Source organism: Aethina tumida, chromosome 7 (genome assembly GCF_024364675.1).
Source record: "Aethina tumida isolate Nest 87 chromosome 7, icAetTumi1.1, whole genome shotgun sequence".
NCBI classification, from domain to species: domain Eukaryota; kingdom Metazoa; phylum Arthropoda; class Insecta; order Coleoptera; family Nitidulidae; genus Aethina; species Aethina tumida.
The window spans coordinates 6140334-6164178 of NC_065441.1; the positions used below are offsets into that span (position 1 = coordinate 6140334).

Consider the following 23845-nt stretch of genomic DNA (forward strand, 5'->3'; position numbering starts at 1 on the left):
CTAACAGCTTTCACCAATATTGTATTTCTTACATCACAAAAATTATTAACAAGAAACATCGCAATTAACTTGAAAACCGTTCCCTATAAAAAGATACTATTTCTTTATCCATTTCTAAATTGCCTGTTAACGAGGTGGACTTAATATACTTCTTAAACTCCTCGCTATCTCCTTCATTGAAAATGTCTTCAGACAAACCCTGACTATTTTCAGTTGAGTCTTGCTGTACATTCGTCTTATCTACATTTTCATTATTATCACTCTTAACATTTTCATTACTGTGCGAAGATTTTAATGTTTCGTCACGTTTTTCTATTTCTCCTCCATTATTATTGTCAATAATTTTGTGACTGCTTCCTTTTGATTCGATTGATGATTTTGAAGATTTACTTGTAACATTTACATATGAAGGCTTAGATGTATCGTCACATTTTTCTATTTCAGCCTCAATGTTATTCCCAATAATTTTATGATTGCTCCCTTTTGATTCAATTGATGATTTTAAAGATTCAGGTGTTAAATTTGCATTCGAAGGTTTTAATGTTTTGGCACACTTTTCTATTTCAGTTTCAATATTATTGGCAATATGACTGCCTTTCGATTCTATTGACGATTTTAAAGGTTCAGTTGTTTTTGGTCTTTCATTATCACCAGAGCAATCCGTCAGTTTTTGGTTGTCATCTTTTATAACTCGGGCTAGGCCTAAATTAATATTTTCTTTAGTAGCTCTTACTTCATAACCATTAATACTCTTTTTCTTCATAATCTCTTTTATCCCCATAGATATTCTCGAATTACCATTTTTTTCGGTTTTTCCATTTTCAATGTGACGTTCGTTATTTTTCTTATTACTTTCATGTTTCTCCATTTTTATTTTAACATTATCGTTAATTGCTTGTTTCTGAATTTCATTGTATTCTCTTTCTACTTTTTTAATCTCATTTGTTTTCATCGGTTTGTTATTCAAAATCCATTCTTTGAAACTCTTTAATAATTTTATCTTCTCCTTATTCAAATTAACTTGAATGAATTCTGTTTGGCCACGTACTTCTTCCAACAGTGACAAAGTTTCCTTATAAACTCCTTTCTGCTGCTCTAAGAGTTTTTCAATGTCTTTCTTTGCCTCAGGAGTTTTTGCATTAGCCCAGGACATTTTTATTCCTTTTATGTTCTTCTGGCACTGCAGAATAGTTTCAGAAGAAATTCTTGCCATATCATACTTCAAATCTAAAGCTTTGATGTACTTGCTGACATCAGAATTTTGTCCAGTAGTATCCAGAAACTCTTTAAATAATTCATGTTTTATATCTGAAACTCTAATTCCATTGTGGTGGTTATAGAGTGTTTTTGGTATTGTTTCAAGAGAACTTAAGCTTTTTGTAGTCTCTTTTGAATTTTCAGTATATACATCATTTTCTTGATTTTCAAGATCCATCAGCAAAGATACGGAGTTATGTCTTACATTTTTATTAAGAGGTTCTTCGTTTATTAATTGTGTGTCATATTGGCTTTTCTTCAAGCTAATCATTTCTTGCTTCATATATTGGAAACAAAATTGAATCAATTCTGGGTTTAGTTCCACCTCAAAAGTTTTGTCTTCATTTGTTAAATAAGTTTCCACTTTAGTCTTCCAAATGTCTTTATCTTCTTTTGTCATTTTTGGATACTGTAAACATTTAAGTTCTTTAGTTCAACAGTTATTTATTTGTTGTTTATTACCTCTTTCTTTCCATTAAGATGCTCAGATTCCTTGCTCTCCAATTTCTCTTCCAATTGCGCAATAATTTCCTTGAGATATTGAATCTGCAACTTTGGATCTAGAACCTCTTGTGCATATCCTTTAGTACATATTTGTGAGACTCTTTGAGCAAACTTACACGTGCTTATAGTTTCCTAAATCATAACATAATTGTCTTAGTGTTTTATTAGAATTTCTGTAACTTACGCTGAAAGCAGATACATCTAAATTTAAAGTGGCCAACATGACGGTGACACAGTTTCCAGTTAAAGAATCTTTTAACAGATACGTCATTATGCAGTTTCTGTAGGGTACGTGCTTTTGATTTCTACAAAGGGACAAAATCACATGTTCTAAGTAATGCAGTGACAAATTTATGTGTTTGGCTTCTTTTAACAACGTGCCCTTTAGATTGTATTTCGATACACGTTCGGATCTGCAATTAAAAAATTATTAGAATGTTTATGAAAGCAGTTAAAGTAGTACCCAGCCAAGTCGATGATGTTCATTTTAGAACTTTTTAATTTGGCGTTGTCCTGAGTCTTAAGATAAATCGTGAAGATGCAATGCGATCTGGACGAGCAAACATTGGATATTGTCTCCGCCGTGGTCCTGTAGTTTAGTTTTGTTTTTAGTAAAATAACTTCAGAAAAAGGAAAGTGATACCTGTTCGTTTCTCCAATGAGGAGCAATTTTAAGGCCTCCTTGACATTGCCCACGTGTTTTATATTCAGGTTTTTAAAATGAAGTATCCCCTTCGTTCCCTCGAGTATTGTTACGCGTCTGGAAAATAATTAAAGGGGGGATTAGCGTAGACTCTAAATCGCTCATGGTTTCATATTACGATGTAGCATCCAATACTCCGTGCAAACTGCTCCGTTTCGTTAACAGGTCAATGGCTATTTCGTTGTAAATTTCCATGTAGGAAATGGACATGGTAAAATGTTTGGTATTCTGTAAAATAATTAGGAGTGACTGGGGAAGTTGTACGTTTTAATGGATAACCTCTTGGAGCATTTCAAACAGGTATTCCAAAGTCCTTGGGATGATTCCTCTGTGTTCGTAGACTTTTTGGCAGCCTGTTATTGAGTAGGTCTTCCCACTTCCTGTCTATAACACATATTTACAACATGAGGGAGTCAATTGACAACAAATTATTATAGTACTTACTTGACCATAGGCGAAAATTGTACTATTGTAACCTTGCAAAAAACTAAAATAAAGGGATTTACTATGACTGTTTTAGTATTAAGAATCTCACCTTTGTATCACAGGTTTTGCAACTATATTAAACACATCTTCCTGGGTGTTATTTTGATTAAATACCTTCTGAAACCTCCAAATATAATTATGGGTAAACTGCATATATCCACAGTACTGTATGTTAATCCACTAAGTAGTGATTACCTAAATAAATAATTACGATCCATTCCATTATCGAAAATGTTGAGTTCATCTTCTCGTTCAGTGGTTTTAACCCAACACTTTAATAGTTTGTTTTTTGAGTCAGGTGGGTTTCTCAGCCTCGAGTATATCTGTATGGGTTTAGCCATATTTTGATATACTCCAGATGGATTGACATGTTTACGAAAATTTATTGGTGACAGTCATTGCACTTATTTAAGAACGTGAGTTTAAGTTTGACGTGGAACTTCACTTATGACGTTCAAAATAAAACGTCGGCAGTATTTGTTGTTGAAAATTGGACTTTAAAATTTTCAAGTAACTACACACTTAGTCTGGATCTTCTTGTATAATAATAATCGTAATTAATAATGAAAGGTAGAATGACAAAACTATAAAACGACAAAAGTATTTTTGTATTGATTCAGCTATTCATGTGAAGTAATCCCAGCCCCATAAAAGCGGAATGTAAAATTATGCAGGTGTAAAAAAATGCACGATAACGAAGCGAATGTCGTGTGTGTGTAATGAATGCAGTAATATTGCCACATCCTTAATCCGGGGTGCAAAGATTATGTCGGTAGATAAGGTCGGGTATGAAATCTCGCATTTAAGATATAATCCAGACTAAAATCGATCCGAAGCTCGCGCAGGCTTCGAAGGGCTGCGCCATTGTCTCCATTCCACCACGGTCCAAACAACCCCTGAATCAACCACCTATATTTATATATTTTTATTGCTTTGTATTTGTTAAAATAATACTTTTAACATCGAAAATTACTGTAAATAATTTTTTGTTTATGTCTTAAGATATTTATGTTTTTTTACATAATACACAAGTGCAACAAAAATACAATAACGTTGTGTTTTTTCAACACATAACAATCCACTTATTATTGCCGCTGTGATAAATTGAACATTGTTTCTGATTCATGGTACATTTCTAATTAATCACATCGTATTGTTTAAAAAGTATTCTACTTCAAATATCGGCGAAAAATTATTTAAGATTTAGTCACTAGTGAAGTGTCTGGAAAAGTTAGAGTCGACTGGAAGGACTGGTTGTGGTGGAATGACGGTTTGTCCTGTCAAAAACCAGGAACAAGGATGTAGTGGCTAAAAGCCATGAAGCAGTTTTGACGTTTTATACATGTTTTCTACAACAAATTCACGCACAAATATTAAATAAACAAGTGATCTGTGATGTATAATGTTTAGTGATTTAACTGGATCCTTGCTCAGGGCTGTCGAATTCAAGGAATTTCTACGTAGACATAGAGGTGAGTCGACAGGTGTGGATGTCTGGGATGTAATTTGTTGGATTTTGTAGGTTTGGTGAAATAAAATACAATGTTTTTATAATTATTTACTGGGTTTTATTGATTTAATTAAATGTTGCTCATTACTTCAACTTTTAATAATTTTTTAACAATACGCCGGTCTATACATATTTAATTGATTGCCTATCAATAATTTCTCAATTATTTATAGTAAATTATTTTATTAATAAAAGATGTTTCCAAAATTATTATATAATTTTTTAATTAAAACGTATTACAAATATGAATTAATTTTTCTTTTAATACTAGAATATTATTTAATGATCACTTGCCTAAATTGTATAATTAACTAAAGCCTTTTGTGTAGCAGTTAAATTGAAATAATTAAGATTTCATACTTACCTTGTCATAAATTTAGTAATCTTCCTGATTATATAACAGTTGTTGCTTAACTTAATCAATTTGGTATAAAAAAGTAAATTGTTAATTTAGAAATATATTTTTGCAATTGCATTTCATTTACAAATCAAACATTTCTAACTAACATATCTTATTTCGGAAATATAAATTATAAAAGTTTTTTCCATAAAAATATTATTAGATATTATGAAATCTCTTCTAAATGATATTAAGTAAGATATTAAAATTATACATATTATTATACTAGGAAATTTATAATAAAATTTATATAAAATCATATTTTTGTTTTTCTAATATAGTAATTATATTGCTGTTATTTATTGTTAATAAATAATTTAATAATAACATAAGGAATAATTAATTAAATAAAATTGATGTAAACTTTTTTATATCAAATCATAAAAATCATAATTTTTATTCCATTTACAAACAAATTTTAATTTGACATGAATATTTTAATTATTTGAATTGAATATTATGACACGCATTAAATAATAACAATTATTAAACAATTAAGTTTTAAATATTATATATATATATATATATATATATATATATATATATATATATATATATATATATATATATATATATATATATATATATATATATTAATAATTTAACAAAATTTGAGCGAATATTGACAATAATATTATTAAATTTAAATTTAATATTTTAATAACATAAATATTTTATATTAGAGTTAATAGTTTATTATTTAATTTTATTATAAAATCCCTAAATAAATTAATAATATTTTTATATTAATTTTTTTAAAGTATGTATTATTAAGTGAAAATTTCATTTTTCATTATGTAATTAATGTAAATAAATATGATAATTTTAAATTTAATAATATTATAAAATAATTTAATTATAACATAAAGAATATTTAATTAGTTAAAACTGATCATGATTTTTTATTCCATTTAAAAGCAAATTTTAATTATTTTGACTTGACATGCACTAAATAATAACAATTGTTAGACAATTATATTTTAAACAAAATTAAACCAAATATAAATTTGAGCTGTACCACTTAAATTCAACTGCCAAAATTATATAAATGAAAATATTATACAAAATGTTAATATTAAATTAAATAGCACATAATAATCATTAAAAATCCCTTTCACAATAAATTTGCCATATTTATCTCAATTTAGAAAAATATATGTATCATTTTGTAGAATAAGAATTCTCATGGACGGAAAATAAATTGGGGAAATAGTCCCCACTCAAAGAAAAACAATTAGCTCTTAACCGGGATTCAAATTCGGGGACGAATATAATGAGTTTTATTGCTCTTGGGAAATTGTTCGTTTCCTTGCGGTTTATATGTTGGGGATACTTCATTGAATCTTATTAAAAGCAGTCACAAATCATTCATACCCCATTTCAATAACAGAACCCTTGAACCAACTTTTAAGATAATGCCTGCACTATTCAAAATTTCCATTAAAATAATTTCTTAATTAGAAATATTATTCATTTTACAATGCCCAACATGTCCCACATTGTTATAGTATAATAAAGCACCTTCTGTTGAAGTGATGACTTTCGACAGCCCCCCTTTATGACGATGGACATTTTTAACAATTTTTTAACGATCAATCCCCAGGTAAACATATGTTTATCTACGTCCCTGTGTCAGACTGGCAGACTAGGCAGCACGTGCCGCTGCAGTCCGACAACCAGCTGTTCCATGGGCTTACCCTAATATTAATAATATCACCTATTCAAAACCACTTCGACTAAATTACTTGGCGTATTTTTTCATCCCTTTTTTCTGTGCAAGCGTTTTCCTTAATCTTTGCCCTCTATTAATAGGTTCTGAGTCACTTGACTGCTTTGTTGGATGTGAACACATGTGAAGGCAAATTTATGTAAATTCAGCTATATATAGTGGAATATAATTAACTGATGATTTAATGTGTAGTGGAACTTACTTTTTTCGGGAATAATCAACTGGAATTACTTACCCAAAAATGTTGAAAACTTTTAGGTTATGTTTCTTGATTTATATAATAAAATTAATTATTTTCGATTATATTATATATAACATCTTTATTAACACATCTTATCAAATCCTATAAACCTAAAGAACTCAACATTGTCGCCATTTCATTTGCATCGGTCCCATCTTCGACAACAAAGGGACTGTTAGTGAACATATCAATTAGTTTGAGGATGAATTTCTTCTGAATCTGGACTCTTTCCTTGCTTTTATTATCGAACTTTTCCTTCAACTTGTCATGAAAAGATTCCGTTATAATCTGTTTTATGTAATCAGCCATTTCACTTCTAATTGTGTTGCTCAAGTCAGGCTCGTTCATTTGATGGACCAGTCCTCTGAAGCTACGAATCAACTCAGCAATGTCTTTGTATATTTTCTTACAGTAAGTTTGGTTTTTTTTGTGCTGGGCCATACGAACTTCTCTAAGCATTAACGTCTTGAATGAATTTAATTTTCCAAAGTAATATTCGAAAAGTTCCATTTTGGAATTGTTAACTGTCAACGAGTAACCGAAATGATCTTATTCTTTTATATTTTGAAAAGGTTTTAAAACAAGATTTTAAGTACAAAAAGAGGACAAGCACAATAGTTTGGAACATTAAAACATGTAGTTAGCAAAGGCTTAATGAATTACATAACTGTCAACTGTCAAATTTTTATTTGAATGGGGGCAATTTAAATTTATGTAAATTCTGCTATATATAATGAAATATTATTAACTAATGATTCAATGTGGTAAAATTTATTTTTTTTTTTGGAATAATAGACTGAAATTATTTACAATAGAAAAATAAAAAAATAGAGGTTATGTTTCTAAATTTATTTATTAAAATTGTTTTCAATTATAATAATAGTAACATTTTTATGAAATACGTTCTACAAACGCAAAGATCCCAGTTGCATTGCCACTATCTTCGATAACAAAAAGACAGTTTGTGAACACTTCAAACAGTTTGTTCTGAATCTGCATCCTCTCCTTGCTCTTGATATCGGAATTTCCCTTAATGTGTCATGATAAGATTCATTTATAATCTTTTTTACGGGGTCAATAATTTCACGTCTAATTATCTTGTTTAGATCAAACTCGTTCATGCGGTGGACCGAATCAACACAGAAATTTCTTTGTACATACTCTTACAATATATTTTGTTTCTTTTGTCCTGTGTCCTTTGAACATCTCCATTCATCAGCATCTTCAATGATTTTAATTTTTTGAGGTAATATTTGAGCAGTGTCATTTTTAAGTTGTTAACTGTCAACGAATAATCAAAATGATTTGCTTCTTCTAACTGGACAAATTAATTAAAAAACTGGTTTAAAAAGGTATTAAGTACAAATGCAGTACAACTTTTGACTGAAACGTCAGAATATGCTATTAGAAATGACATGTGTCACAATATATATTGAAGAAATTATTTCCCATAATATATTGTAAGGTTATGTTACTAGATTTAATTACTAAAATTAATTATTTTTGATTATAATCAACATTTTTACTAAATACGTTCTATAAACGTAAAGATTTCATCAACGTACTCATCTGACTTGCAGCTCCCCCATCTTGAACAAGAAAGGAACTGTTGGTGAACACATCTATGAGTTTGAGGATGAATTTCTTCTGAATCTGGACTCTTTCTTTGGATTCGGTGTCGAACCTTTCCTTTAATTTATCATGAAAAGATTCCGATACGGTCTTTTCTATGTAATCACCCATTTTACGTACAATTATGTTGTTCAGATCAGATTCGTTCATTCGATGGACCAACGGTTCGAAGCTGTAAATCAACTCTGAAATATCGTTGAATATTTTCCTGCAATAGATTTGGTTAATTTCGTACTGCGCTTTATGGACTTCTCCAAGCGTCAACGTCTTGAATAAGTCTAATTTTTCCAAGTAATAATTGAACAGAGCCATTTTTGGATTGTTAACTGTCAACTGTCAGACGAAGAATAAAAATGATCCACCTCTTTTACTACGTGAACAACACTTCTTATCAGTTAGCAAACTTGACTTTTATTAATTTGTAGGTTAGATTTTTGAAAATGATTACCTTGCATTCAATTAATTTTGAAAAAGTTGGTTTCAACTTAAACAGTGTGTTAAACATTTTAGTGACTTTATTGCTAGACATAAATTAATTAAGAAGAAAATTTCGACTTGAGCTTTATAATACTGTTTTGTGCCACAATGTCACAACTATCGCATTAAAATACTCGGAAATCTAATTTCGTCTCCTCTTTCAATAAAACGCCGGAGCTTTATTTCATTTCCAACAAACCATTTACCAGCCACATCACCACATTCGACTTTAGATTGATGATATTTTCATTGCTCTCACACGGAATTTTCACTTAAGCCCCTCTTACACCATCACCATAGTTTTACCGCCTACCCCCCCGCCTTATCTCGACGCCATCCAGTGATTTATTCGTGCTCCCTGTTCCGCCACTGGATTAGGGTGTCGGGCATACAGCCGGTCGTCGACGAGGGGTCTCCTCCGTCAAGGGACGCCCGCCGACGTCGGACCCATTTTCGTGCACACATAAACAGTGATACGTGCACATCTGTTTCGGGAGGTTCGCATTTACAGCATCTCTCAAACGCACGAGACAAGACGTACGGAACGGGTCATGTGTGCGACAGGATCACGGACGTTTCTTTCTGATTGTTCGGTGTGATTGTTCATGGTGGTGGTTAATAATAGTGTGTGTGTGGTGTGGAAATTGGTTTGGATGTAAAGGATTGATTGGATGGCGGGTTATTTTTGAAGTGCTTAAGGTAATAAATTAGTGCATGTTATGGGGAATGCTGTGGTTTATGAAGGAGTTGATTGTTCTGTAGTAATGGTTGGTTATTTCTCAAATTATTGCGCCGGATAATTTCTAAGCCACTCTTCTAAATTGTCGATTGGATTGAAGAGGACTCTTACTGTTGTTGTAATCAAACTGAAGGTTAATTAAAGAGCTACAATGTATTAAATGTAGTTTCTTATGGATTTGTTCGTATGACTATTTCACACGTTTTATTTTCTGCACAACATAGTTTAACATTGACATATTTGACACAATCCAAGAGACACACAATAACTGAAAACAGACTTCTGTCATAATAAAAAAAAATTATTTAATTCAATATAATCCAAAAAAGGAATTAAACTATATAAAACAATTTTATTATGCAAACAGTAATTAAAAATATTTAATCAAACCAAGACTGAGCATTTCAATTTTGGATGTTATGGTCCATTAAAAATCGATGGCCGTTTTTGGCTGGTCTAAAAATACACGCAGACAGTACAGTTACTCATTTTCACAATCTATTTTTATTTTCAAACGATAAAAAAACATATGAAACTGACTTTTTTCAATGTCAATTTGTCCGAAAATTATCACACTACCCATTGTAATAAATGACAAAAGTCAAATAATTTTGTTTAAACACTTCTATCAACAACTCAATTTTGTCTCTCCCGTTTTCCGATAAATTCCTCGACGAAATGGCAAAAGTGGGAATCAATGGATTCGGCAGAATAGGCCGTTTGGTATTGCGAATCATCGTAGAAAAGGAGGGAATAGACTGCCTCTTGGTTAACGACCCATTTTTGTCCGTCGAGTACATGATGTACTTGTTCAAGTACGACTCGAGCCACGGCAAATTCCATGGATGCTGCGGAGTCCAGGACAATGCCTTGATGATCAACGGCCGCAAAATAGAGGTGAGCTCAGAAAAAGACGGTAGCAAAATTCCGTGGGGCGAAAAAGGCGTTTACTACGTGATAGAGGCGTCTGGTGTTAACACCACGATAGAAAAATGCCAGGTCCACATTAAAGGGGGAGCGAAAAAAGTGGTAATCACTGCACCATCGGCGGATGCGCCCATGTATGTGGTGGGGGTGAACTGCGATTCGTATAATCCTTGCGACACTGTCGTTTCCAACGCTTCTTGCACCACCAATTGTTTGGCACCTTTGGCCAAAATCATACATGACAACTTTGAAATTGTTGAAGGACTGATGACAACCGTACATGCCACGACGGCTACTCAAAAAACGGTGGATGGTCCTTCCGGGAAAGACTGGAGAGGGGGGCGAGGTGCTGGACAGAACATCATTCCGTCTTCCACGGGTGCGGCTAAAGCTGTCACCAAAGTTATTCCGGACTTAAAGGGCAAACTGACTGGTATGGCTTTCAGAGTGCCCACTCCGAATGTGTCCGTGGTTGACTTGACTTGCCGCCTGGGCAAATGTACGAAGTACGAGGACATAAAGAAGAAAGTTAAAGAAATGGCGGATGGACCTTTGAAGGGTATTGTTGGCTACACTGAAGACGCCGTTGTTTCCTGCGATTTTATGACAAGCAGTTATTCTTGTGTATTTGACGCAGAAGCTGGAATAGCGTTGAATGATAATTTCGTCAAATTGATTGCGTGGTATGATAATGAGTATGGATATTCGCATAGAGTTGTTGACCTCATTTTGAAAATGGCTATCAAGGATAAATAAAATGGTTTTACTCGTCACTCCCAAAAATTAATTGTACTGTTCTGACAAATATTATAAAATTTCTGTTAATACTTATGAAGAAATATCTTAAATAAAATTTGTAAATTCTGATTTGAGTCTTTATTTTTTCATATTTTGTCAAGGTCAAAGTTAAGCTAACTTCATAGCTAAGCAGAAGCTTAATAATAATTAAAACGATTACAGAAACCTTTTAGAACAACAGATAAGGGTTGTATTGCTTTTACAGTTAATAGATGTCATTAAATTGTGGGCAAAAAGGTACATTAAGAAGTTCGAGAGTCGGCATTGTATTTTTTAACATATGGAGATTATGCTACGATAATTCATAAGAATAATGTAGTTGCACAATGTTCAAAAATATTTTAAAAAAAAATCGTTCAAATTATTTAAAAATTATTAATTATATAGTGGTGAAATCTCTATTATGTAGTGCCATCTATCGATGACTAAAAAACCAATATGTCGGATCAGTTTTACTTTCGACAGTATCCTTTCTTTCCATGTAAAACCTTATCACTAAATGTTTTAAAATGAGGGAGAAGGTTGAATTAGAGTTAAAACAAACTCGCAGTGAGGACTTTAACCAAATAATAAAAGTCTGGTCTGGTGAAGCTTAAATTAATTAAACTTAATAATTTCCACGGCAATATTTGACAGTTGAATTGACAAGTCATAGAATGTGACTATTTCTCTTCGGGATTATTTATATGTTTTTTTCTTCGTCGAAATGGCCAAAGTAGGAATCAACGGGTTCGGCCGAATAGGCCGTCTAGTGCTGCGGGCTCTCGTTGAACGTCAGGGAGTGGAATGTCTACTTCTAAACGACCCCTTTCTGAACGTTGACTACATGAAGTACATGTTCCAATTCGACTCAACCCACGGCAGATTTAAGGGCTGCTGTGGAGTCGTGGACAACATGCTGGTGATAAACGGCAAGAAGATCCGCGTGAGTTTCGAAATGGATGTGTGCAAAATACCGTGGGCTGATAGTGGCGTCTACTTTGTTGTCGAAGCTTCCGGTGCCAACACGACCATCGAAAAGTGCCAGGGCCATATTGAGGCGGGTGCCAAGAAGGTGGTGATCACAGCACCATCGGCTGACGCACCCACTTACGTGGTTGGAGTAAATTGTGATTCGTACCAGCCTTGCGAAAACATAGTTTCCAACGCTTCTTGTACCACCAACTGTTTGGCACCTTTGGCTAAAATTATTCACGAGAACTTCGGCATTGAGGAAGCGTTGATGACGACTGTGCACGCCACTACAGCCACGCAGAAGACCGTAGACGGGGTGTCCGGGAAGGACTGGAGGGGAGGCAGAGGCGCACTCCAGAACATCATTCCCGCATCAACGGGAGCTGCCAAAGCCGTCACCAAAGTCATCCCTGATTTGCAAGGCAAACTCACCGGCATGGCTTTTCGAGTTCCCGTACCCAATATATCTGTGGTGGATTTAACGTGTCGCTTGTGCCAGCCCACCAAGTACGATGACATCAAAAGAAAAATAATAGAAGAGTCACAAGGACCGATGCTGGGTATAATGGGGTACACGGAGGACAACGTTGTTTCCTCTGATTTCATGTCGACGACGTACTCGTCTATTTTTGATGCTAATGCGGGAATAGCTCTGAATGATCGTTTTGTTAAACTGATCGCGTGGTACGACAACGAATATGGTTACTCGAACAGGGTGGTTGATTTGATTATGAAAATGGCCAGCAAAGAAGCACAATAAACAATTTATGTTGGGTTACGAAAAATTATTGTATTTTCAAATTATTTGTTATTTTTTCAAATCATGGATAAATTTGTCATCACATTATTGTATATTTATAAAAAAATAAATCATATACCGATTATCTTTAATTAATTTGAAAATGATGACGTTCTTGACGTTGCTAAGTCACAACTATGTTATATTTTAATAATTTTAGTGATTATTTTTAGCAAATTATCAATGTTTCAAAGTAATAAATAAACTAATAATAAATAAGAGGACACATGCACAGGGTATGCTGAAATCATTCATTATGTTATCATATGTTTACAGTTTTATTATTATTCTTATCTTGATATCTATCCCAGATAATTCTAGATTAAATTTTTTTCATTCAACAAAATAGAAGCTTAAATATCAAGTTTATTATTTGAGTTAACAGAAGGTTTGTTTTTCAGAGAAACGCCAATAACCGCTGGTCTGGGGGTAAGTTTTCATTAATTTCTAGTCAGCATAATCTTATCCGCCTTAAATTCAGCTTCCATCGACCCATTAATTTTTCCGATGATTGCACCCGAATCCACCCTCACATATTTTCTCGGAAAAACACTAGGGTTTCGCATTTGAGGGTGATTCATCACAAAGAGTCTAAGTTTACTGTCTGGTACGGGAAAAGGGTTGCAAATGCTTTCAGTGCATTGCATCACGTGCATAAAAGGTGTGTTGTTTCATTGCCTGAGATTTATTTCAAGAGATCGAAGAAAAAATTAAATTACTTAACAAACATATGGTTAATAACATTTAACTGTTTTATGATTGTCAAGAGAAAACGGTGTTGCGAAATTTTCATTTATAATAATCAATCTTCGAGCTCCCTCATGACGGCGTGAACGATTCACGCGTTCATATTGCATATGATTTTCACATGTTATCACTACATTTACCACAATAAACATAAACATTTCAACGGCAACAATTATTTTGTAATGGATACACGACTTCGCAATACAGATCGATCCAGCCTGTTTGGCTTTGATATTAATTATATGCCGGTCTGCGTTTTACTTTTAAAATCATTGAATTCGTGCATATGTTGTTGAGTGATTACACGTTCATCTAATCCAGTAATAGACAATAAATACATAGTGCATGTGAGCAAAAATTACATCACATAAAAAATGTAATCGATAGAAATCACGTGTACTTTCTATGAGTTTAGTGAAATTACTTTTTTTAACGAGTATAATGTGCGAATCAACATGGAATGTTATGAATTGTTGTGTTTTGTTATGGAGGTTATAATATGTTACCAATTATCTTCGACTAATTAAGAAAGTTCATTTTACAATGAAGACTCAAAGTGTGAAAATGTAAACGTGTGTTTGTAACGGTAATGAAAATAATGTGACTGATTAAAATGAAACAATTTTATTATGTTATTTATGTTTGATATTATGGATTTATTACTTTAGTTTATTGGTTTAACTGTAATGAAACATCAGTGTATGTTTTAATTACTTTACATTAAAATACCTGTTCTATTCCATTCCATTTTAATGAAATTATAATTTATTTATTTGTTCAATGGAAAAATTCAAGTAGAATAGTGTTATTTTATTTTACAGAAATAATCCAATTAAATGATAATATCAAAAACTGTACAGTATTTAAAAATCAAGAAATATTTATATACAATAAAATACAATCATTTTATTTGATTAAAAGAAATACACCAATTACAGGATAACACCAAAACTATACAATATTCCAGAACATAGACACAAGTTGTACAGTATGATGTAATTTAATAATATGAGAAATAGTCTAATTCAAGGACAACAATGGAAGTTATAAAATATTTTAAAAATAGAAGGTTTCAGAAGCATAATATATGTCAAAATAAATAAGATTCATTTCATTTTACCAATACAAAGAATTCACATTAAAGGTGAACAATGAAATAAATAAAACTCGTTTTATTTAATCAAAGAAATTCACCAAAACCAAAAAATTATCTAAAACTCTGAAGTTTAACAAAAATGTTATACAATAAACTTAATAATATAATAAATAATTCAATTCAAGGACAACATCGTAATTATACAATGTTCTAAAAATAGGAGGTTTGAGAAACATAATATACGTCAAAATAAGAAGAACATTCATTTTATTTTACCAATAGAAAAAATTCACAGTAAACGAGAACGAAACTGTACAATATTTTAGAACTAAAAGGTTTCAGAAATGTAATATACATTAAAATAATCAAAATTCGTTTTATTTGATCAAAGAAATAATCGACCAAAACCACAAAATTATATAGAACTCTGAAGTTTAATAAAAATGATATACTATAAATTTAATAATATAAGAAATAATGCAGTTCAAGGACAACATTGAAATTATACAATATTCTAAATATAGAAGGTTTCAGAAACATAATATACGTCAAAATAAATAAGGTTAATTTTATTTTATCAATAGAAAGAATTCCCAATATAAGAGAACTGCGAAACTGTAAAATGTTTTAGAACCAAAAGGCTTCAGAAACGTAATATGCTATAATATAAACAAAACTCATTTTACAACAACAACGATATTATACAATATTCTAAATATAGAAGGTTTTAGAAACACAATATTCGTTAAGATACAAAGGATTCATTTATTTTACCAATAAGAGGAATTCGTATTAAAAGAGGACACCAAATCTATCAATATTTGGAACCAAAAACTTTCAGAAATATAAACACTGGAAGCTTTAATTAGTATAAACCCACCAGTGTGTTAAAGTGGACATCATAAAACTCATGACGAATGGGTTTGGCTGACAATTATTATGCAAGGAAGACAACAAGGGTGGCCGGTGCTTTGTGGGACCGCGTGGGCGCGTCCCAAGGTTGTCCAGGTGCAATGCCCAATGCCGTTGCGGGGCCCTGGCCCACTGCCAAACGACCGAACGCACTGCCGGGTTCAACAGCTCCACCACGCTCGCCAACATTTTCCTTTTCCTCTCCAAGCAAATAAGTAAAACACCGTGTTCACCCAGATCCGACACCGAGATTGTCGTGGCGGTTTAATGGGTTGGAAACCAGTGGCTGGGAAGATGTGACACACTTGATTTCGAGTGGTTTTCAGTGTTTCGTAACACGACTAAGCTTGGGCAAGGCCTGAAACATTAATAACTTCCGAACCGTATTGTGTTTGATCGTTAATTAATCATAATTATTCGGTTTGGAGAATGGAACGTGCGGCCCACAATGAAGCACTCAGACATGGATGGACATGAATAAGGTTGAACTGATAAAAAACGACGTGATGTATGTATTAGGCGAAACGCGTCGTGTATTCATAATTAATCAAGCATCAATCTAACGGAAAATTTCTAATTGGTGAACGACAATAAGGGCGAATTAAGAACAAGGTTCATGGTTCAGCTTGTGTTTCTCTTTTTGGCTACAAAGTAGCTAATAAAATAAACAGATTATCAAACGTCCGAGATGCTCATGATTTATTCCGTTTGTCGGTGTTTGTTATTGTATACGAAAAGATTTCTAATACGGTGTCATAAAAGCGACGACGTAACACCGGAAACAGATGTTTTGAATAGTTTGGAACTGTATCGTAATAATTCGGTTTATCGGTTTCCAATAATATATAATAAAAAATCCGATTTAACAAATCCTTGACACTTTTTCTCTTCCGTGTTTTAAATCTTGAGTGTGGGTGAAAGTCGTGCCGTCAAAAATTAAACGTCTTCATTGCTAACAAAACTCCGTCGCAATTGAACAGTTATTCGTCTTTCAATTGACATTTTTACTTTCCAAACAGTTTCTGGACGCATAATTCGAAGCGATTTTGCATTTAAGTTCAATAAACACATTAAAATGTATGAGCAAAACACCAACAGGTATCGCACTGTAAATAATAAATATTGAGTAACTTGTTGAACTTACAAATAACTTACACACCTTACAAAATGAAAAAAGCACGTACGTACACATACCTGCCCATTTAGCATACAGAGCACTGCAAATATGCCTGCATGTGCAATGAGAAAAATGCAAAAATGTGCGGAAATTATTAAACAATTACATTTTACATTTATTAATTGCGATAGTTAATAACCTTTTATCTAATCTAATTTCTTTTGTTACTTATGCTCATAGTAGTTGGTAATGTTTAGGTAGAATATAATGTGCAGAATTATTATTCCGTTATTTTAATTTCTTGTTGTTAATTATAAACCCATTGTGCGTTTTGCCTAATGCAAACATCACGTCCTTTTCTGTCAGTTTAACCTTATTCATGTCGATCGATGTCTGCTACATTGTAGGGCACACGTTCTACGTGCTTCCATATGTGACTGACAGTTCGACATGAAACAAAACCATTTTTACACGATTAATTTTACAACCGGATTATTTATTCATAATTGTGTCATGTCAGTAATATTATTACGTCAAATATTTGGATTATGTCTATTTAAATTGATTTTGGATTAATCAAATTATTCAAATTTCTAGAAACCGATAATAAAAACAATTATTTGTACTTGTGGTTGCAACGAATCCACTTGAGTTATATTCTTCAAGTGTCACATGGGAATTAAAGACTAACATTGATCTTCTTGAGGGTTTTTTCTATTATTAAACCTCAAAGCTTATTTTCTAAAAACTCAATTACCAAAATGTTTCTTGAAAGTTTTAAGTAAGGTGTTATTAGCCTTCTTCAAAATGTGACTGGTAATTTATAAACTTTCTTTCATACATGAAGACCTTTAAAATTATTCTGATTCAGATCTTATTACTAAAAAATATTCATTTCGGTCAAACAACCAATAACAAATATTCGAATATTATTTTATAAACCGACAATAAATACAATTAATTGTTCCTTTGAGTTATATTCTTGAAGTGCCACATTCGAATGAGAATTATAGACTGAACATTAATCTTCTTGAAGATCTTTTCTATTATAAACCTCAAAAAAATTTTTCTGCAAATTCTATTACCAAAATGTGTTCCTAGAAATTTTTTATCAAAATAATTAATCTTTCTCAAAATGTAACTAATAATATGTAAACCACCTCTCAAACCAACAAAATCTCTAATTAACACCAAAAAATTATTCTCCTTGTGGTCTTACTATTAATAAATTATACAATTCGGTCAAATAGACAATAACAAACACACGAGAGTAATATTCCAGAAATAGACAATGACCAAAACTAATTGTTTTGTTGTTTGCAACGATTCCACTTGATTTATATTCTTCAGGTGTCACATCCGAATGAGAGTACTGCTTTCGGTCGCCGTGAGTCACTTATCCAAGTTTCACCTAAAAAATAAGAATAAAATCGTAACACTTTTTCGAATGCACTACATGTCCAGTATCCTGTAATTAATAATGGAGGCATAGATTTTTGCCTGCAGCAACAAAAAAAAACTTGGCGAAAGTATTTTTTTAAGCATATTTATAATTTATTCATGCGAGTTTTTTTTGACTACGCTATAATTTACAATTGTTATTGCGAAATCGGGCTCCGTAAACAGAAGAATGGAAGAATTATACGGGCCTTTCCGCATTTTCATTGGCGGTGATTATGAATTGTAATTGGTTTTAGGCGTTTATATGCCGATTTCGATTTAAATAATCGTTGTGGCGTCACAAAACCATTGTGTGAATTGCTATTAAGTTGTTGGAATAATTAAAAAGGTGTAGATGAGTTATTTGCTTAAATAACGTGAAAGTGGAAGAAGAGATTCATCATCACATCAAAAAGGGAAGTTATCTCCCAAAGAGCCTGAACATCTCATCATTTTATAAAAGGGGGAACCTTGGAAGATGCTTATGAACAAAAGATCCTGAAGAGAATATTAATAATCCTGAGTGATTCCAACGCCGATCTGTTATTAAAAACCATCATTCTCGGCAATAAAACATGATTTCTGCAAGAATATTAAAGGTCTTGAGTGATTCCACGCACTTTACAAGAAAAAATACAAAACGAACACGGATCTAAAAGATGTTTAACATGCGTTCGATGGGTTCCAAAGTCGCTGCGATCCTGCATATAAATCGCACTTTTTAGAACGGCCGCATCGATTGTCATTCGATTGTCAATTCATTGTTTTCGTTTTACGGCCTTGTCTAAGTCGTCGTGCATGGTAATGCTCATCTAAATTGAGGTGACACCGATCGCCATAATGCGCTTTCATCAAATCCACATAACGATCGGTGTCCAAGCGGGAATCTGGCACGACAAAAAAAAAATTAAATTAATTCGTTGATGCGTTGTGTTTTGGTGTTTAATGTATTCGATGGAATTTTAACAAATCTGGCTTGTACGGATTATTAATTATCCCGTTTTGAATGTGCCATAGAAAGTGATGTTAAGCATGCCATTAGCTATTTGGATCTTCACATTTTAAATTTTAGATTGGATGGTAGATTTATAAGATTCAATCAATTTTCTGAAGGAATTTATACTCAAGATGGACTTTCTGTATTGCGAAAGATCGAAAAGGTGACTTCAATGGGTTCCATTATTAATTGATCCATAACATTATTCATATTCTAATTTTAAATAATTTTTTGTCGTTAAATCATCTACTAACATTGAGATTCCATGTAAATTGTTTAAAATACCTCAAAAAAGTCAATCTTAATGCTGATGCAGTAATCGCTTCCTGCGACGAGTTTAAAATGTAATGCCGCAGATGTTATTAAATTTATTCTCTCTCACCATAATTGATTGAAGCTTTGTGTATTGATTACTCCGAGAAAAAAATAGAGATTCTATTCATCCAGCATTTTAATGATACAATCGTTAATCGTTGATTAGTCAGGGTGGTTACAAGATCTTTTACCAAAAGATCTGAAATTATGAAACATTATATGAAAGAATTCATGTCAATTTTTTAAAATTCTTCAAGAATTTACTTAAAAATAATTAATAAGTAAAAATTGTTTTGTCAAAAATGAAGAGGTTCCTTAAATTATCTTCTAATCTTCTTGATCAACTGAAACATTTGGCACAAAGTAAAACATTTACTGCTGATAGAATATTTGATGCAGTCATCTCTTTCTGCGACGAGTTTAAAATGTAATGCCCTAGATGTTATTAAATTTCTTCAAAAGATCGGCTTCGAAGTCACCATAATTGATTGAAGCTTTGTAAATTGATTCCATCAATCCAGCTTTTTAATGATACAAACTTTAATCGTTGGTTAGCCAAAGTAGTGCTTTACAAGATCTACTTTTATCAAAAGATCTGGAATTGTGAAACATCGTATAAAGGAATCCATGCCAATTTTTTAAAATTCCCCTACAAATTACTTAAAAACTATTAAGAAGTAAAAATTGTTTTGTCAAAAATGAAGAGAATATCTTCTAATCTTCTTGAACATCTCAAATATTTGGCACAAATGCTGTCTAACTTTATAATTTTAATTTGACAAAAAGTAAAATATTTACTGTTAATAGAATATTTGATGCAGTCATCGCTTCCTGCGACGCGTTTTTGCGCCTATCGTCACAGATGTCATGCTCCATATATCCAGAATTAGTCATCGATATCAGATCTAAACTATGCAGGCTTAGATATCGATCGGAATTATCAGTTGCACATCATTGACGAATTAATTGGGCATGGCACTCGTGCACTCCATATAAATAGTGTGTCATTAATTATTAGCATTTTATAATGTATTGATATTAGGAGAAAATATAACACATTATTGTGCCCGCCATTAATACGCCAGTCGCGTACGTCCGATATGTTTATATGAACCATTTGCAATATTGATCGGCACCGTATGGGTGGCTTTCTAACACACATACATTTAATAAAGAAAAACTGGTCCCCTCAATTGAAGTTTATTAATCGCCTTACATTTTTTTTTGTTGCAGACAATTAGCCACCATTTCCGACAAGGTAAGACAACCGATCAATTCCCGTGAGAGGAACAAGATTAAACGTTTCGTGGACGGGGTACCAGCTCCTTTGTAGGAATGGCTCATTGTTCGGCGTGTTGAGTTGTGGGTGCCGCATTTTACGGGATAAATGTTAGAATCCGCCTTGTGCAACGATACACAAAATGTCAACAACAATCCCATTTCCACTCGGTACACGACTCGCTCCAATGATATACAAATTGCGACAAAGCGGTACTTTTTTATATCGTTTCAACCGTCCCGTGCGCATCACCTAGAAATATTTTCGCTGCCGACCGCGGCAATATGAAAATTACGTGGCGCGCCATTTTCAACGAGAACGCCATTAAACAAAACCATTTTTGCCCGCTGGAACGTATCAGAGCATGATAAGGATCATCAATTGGCATTAGGCACGTTGTTAGATCGGCGAGATGATCTTCGTTCGGTTCGTTACCTCGATCCATCCGCCACTGTTGCCCGCTGTTAGTTTTAATGGACCGTATAAGGGCATTATTAACTCATTCACTGGCTGCGATTGTGTAAAACTGGAAAAAATAAAGAAAATGTTACATTGAAATGCGGTTTCTGCTCTGGAGGGTTTACGTAATCGGCCGAGACGTTTTGCATTGTGTGTGAGATCGACATTTCCTATGATTGCAGGATGCAGGTGACATTTTACATGATCTCTGTTTAATAATTTTGATTACCAAAAATTAATTAACAATACTAAAATCTTAGACATTTGTGTCTTCAGTACTTTAAGAGGAATATTTATAGATTCGTCAGCTTTAAATGATGCACTTTTCAAGGCTTCACAAAAAAAATTGAGTCAATCCATCAAGCTTTTAATTCGTTCAGCTTTTTAATGATTTAATCGTTGTCTATCAAAGTTGGTGGGTGCTTTACAAGATCTTCTTCTAACATTCTTAAATGCCTAAAGTTAATAAACTGAACAAAAGTCCCAGATCTTATTACTAATTTTGGCTTTACAGTCACAACCTTTTTGATAAAGCAACCTTTAAACGTTGCCCAGCAAAGGTGGTGCCTCACAAGATCTTCTTTAGCATTCTTAAATATTCTTCTACATGCTGCTGCAATCGATCGATTAATATTTACGACAGCATAAAAGCTTCATCACATCATACCGATTTCCAATGCCACTGCCATTATGTCACAGCGTTATTTAGATTGTGCAGATTCACATGGACATTCCACTTGGCACAACGAAACAATAATCGTACGTCGCATCAGCGTCGTACACGTGACATTTGTTCTGGAGGCAGAAAAAAAGCGTTACATGCCAACGATCGAATGCATCATTGTACCAAGGACGTATCGCGCCAATTCCAAGAGAAACTCTCCATTCCGGAAACGATTCGGTCCGTTAATGGGTATTAATTGTGATCGAGTTAAATGATAAGTGATCGCCGTAGATCTGGTGAGAGAGACGTGAGCACAATGCATACGGATGAATGTCAAGTGCATGGGATCGGTCTTACAGCATTGGAATGATTTGTTTTCATGGATACATGTTGGCTGGATTGTGTTTCCGAAGAACTTGCTTATTACTGCATAATTATACTTCTCTTAAGATGTTATTAAGTTAATAGGGAAACACCGCTAATCATTTGTGACTGACGGAGTAGCGATGTGTTTTTTATTGACGAAGACATTAACATTATGTCATTTCTTGCAATACTTTTTGCATAATAAAAACGGCATTTGCAACAATTCAATCGGTAGTCACGTATGAGCAAATTGTAGCTGTAAAATTAAATGTCACATTGTGTCACGATATATTATTTTGATACGACGTGAACCCATTCAAATCGAATTTTATTTACATCCAAAGTGTTTTTTAAAAGTAATAAACTTAAATTGTTGATTACTTAAACATTCTCTTTAGATAACTCAGGTAATTTAGATCCTTAAGATCTCGAGATTCTAAATTTACAATTTAATTTGAAGAACTCTTTTCGTCAGTGGTTTTTGATGCCAGGAAATTCTTCTTTATCCTTTTCAGTTCCAGAGGGATCTTTTTTCAGATTGTATTTTGATCGGTCTTTATTTCTTTTTCACTTCGATAATTTAGGTTCTTCATTCTTCCATCAATTTATTTTGTTTAGAGATGATTTATGAATTCATTAAATTGGTTTTGGCTTCCTTTTGCCTATTTTTTTCTTCAAAGCGAAGCCTTTTCAGTTCCAGAAGAATTAGACAAACCTTTCTATAGATAGAGTTTTCATTGCCCTTCAATTTGAAGACGACAGTACATTATTTCAATTCTTCCACCAATTTACCTTATTTAGAGATTCTTAGTTCGGATTTCCACTGGAAGATTTCGTGGTAGGTTTTCTTTAACCTAATTTTTAGACAACAATATCCTGATCCATAAATTTATCCTATTTTGAGATGATTTATGATTTCATTAAATTGATTTTGGATTTCTCTTATCTCTTCGTTATTCATTTATTTAGAGATTCTTAGTTTTGGTTTCCTCTGGAATGTTCCTTCTTAGGTCTTCTTTAACATAATTTTTAGACAACAATGTCCTGAAGAAATCGAAAACAAATTTAACCAAGAACCCATTCACGTGCTTCATGAAACTGTCACGATTTGTTGGCGAATAATTGCTAATAGAAATTTCGAATTATCAGTAATAACACACCCACAATCGAATGGGCATATTCACAAAGAACGATCGTCTGTAAAAATTATCAATTAGGTTTATTATGAAACAACAACGAACGTAAATAGTTTGGTATTATCTATACACCATAATTACAGTGTTTATGGCAGCTTTCA

The 23845-nt window shown here is 32.8% G+C and overlaps 5 protein-coding genes across 6 annotated transcripts in view; 3 read left to right on the forward strand and 2 right to left on the reverse strand.

Annotated features, from left to right (window-relative positions):
• Positions 1-4: 4 nt before the first annotated feature.
• On the reverse strand, positions 5-3321 carry LOC109598418 (kinesin-like protein KIF6). 2 transcript variants are annotated; one of them, XM_020014331.2, is made up of 10 exons: positions 3146-3321; positions 3000-3074; positions 2909-2951; positions 2744-2848; positions 2583-2692; positions 2405-2521; positions 2225-2350; positions 1946-2174; positions 1720-1893; positions 5-1666 (listed from the first exon to the last, which is right to left on the reverse strand). In XM_020014331.2, the coding sequence occupies exons 1-10, from the start codon at positions 3289-3291 to the stop codon at positions 65-67; spliced, it is 2727 nt and encodes a 908-aa protein (XP_019869890.2). In that variant the 5' UTR covers positions 3292-3321; the 3' UTR covers positions 5-64. The 2 variants fall into 2 exon arrangements, with proteins under 2 accessions (XP_019869890.2, XP_019869889.2); XM_020014330.2 differs by having other exon boundaries at positions 3000-3067; positions 3146-3247.
• Positions 3322-4101: 780 nt separating this feature from the next.
• The window catches only part of LOC109598414 (disheveled-associated activator of morphogenesis 1), a 69840-nt gene continuing 50096 nt past the window's right edge, over positions 4102-23845 (forward strand). The window contains exons 1-3 of the mRNA XM_049970037.1: positions 4102-4422; positions 13558-13585; positions 21014-21038. The gene's annotated coding sequence lies outside the window, so the exon portion shown is untranslated. The remainder of the gene's footprint in view (positions 4423-13557; positions 13586-21013; positions 21039-23845) is intronic.
• Positions 7684-8908, reverse strand: LOC126266296 (uncharacterized). Its single transcript, XM_049970040.1, has 2 exons — positions 8396-8908; positions 7684-8052 (listed from the first exon to the last, which is right to left on the reverse strand). The coding sequence occupies exons 1-2, from the start codon at positions 8772-8774 to the stop codon at positions 7994-7996; spliced, it is 438 nt and encodes a 145-aa protein (XP_049825997.1). The 5' UTR covers positions 8775-8908; the 3' UTR covers positions 7684-7993.
• Positions 10274-11472, forward strand: LOC109598416 (glyceraldehyde-3-phosphate dehydrogenase-like). Its single transcript, XM_049970039.1, has one exon. The coding sequence runs from the start codon at positions 10357-10359 to the stop codon at positions 11359-11361; it is 1005 nt and encodes a 334-aa protein (XP_049825996.1). The 5' UTR covers positions 10274-10356; the 3' UTR covers positions 11362-11472.
• On the forward strand, positions 12074-13241 carry LOC109598415 (glyceraldehyde-3-phosphate dehydrogenase-like). Its single transcript, XM_049970038.1, has one exon. The coding sequence runs from the start codon at positions 12110-12112 to the stop codon at positions 13115-13117; it is 1008 nt and encodes a 335-aa protein (XP_049825995.1). The 5' UTR covers positions 12074-12109; the 3' UTR covers positions 13118-13241.

Coding starts and splice junctions, on each gene's coding strand:
- LOC109598418 (XM_020014331.2), bottom strand. CDS start 3,291: ATGGCTAAACCCATACAGATATACTCGAGGCTGAGAAACCCACCTGAC. Junction 3,075..3,145: donor GATCGTAATTATTTATTTAG/GTAATCACTACT, acceptor TTATATTTGGAG/GTTTCAGAAGGTATTTAATC. Junction 2,849..2,908: donor CAATTTTCGCCTATGGTCAA/GTAAGTACTATA, acceptor TATGTGTTATAG/ACAGGAAGTGGGAAGACCTA.
- LOC126266296 (XM_049970040.1), bottom strand. CDS start 8,774: ATGGCTCTGTTCAATTATTACTTGGAAAAATTAGACTTATTCAAGACG. Junction 8,053..8,395: donor GGGAGCTGCAAGTCAGATGA/GTACGTTGATGA, acceptor AAATCATTGAAG/ATGCTGATGAATGGAGATGT.
- LOC109598416 (XM_049970039.1), top strand. CDS start 10,357: ATGGCAAAAGTGGGAATCAATGGATTCGGCAGAATAGGCCGTTTGGTA.
- LOC109598415 (XM_049970038.1), top strand. CDS start 12,110: ATGGCCAAAGTAGGAATCAACGGGTTCGGCCGAATAGGCCGTCTAGTG.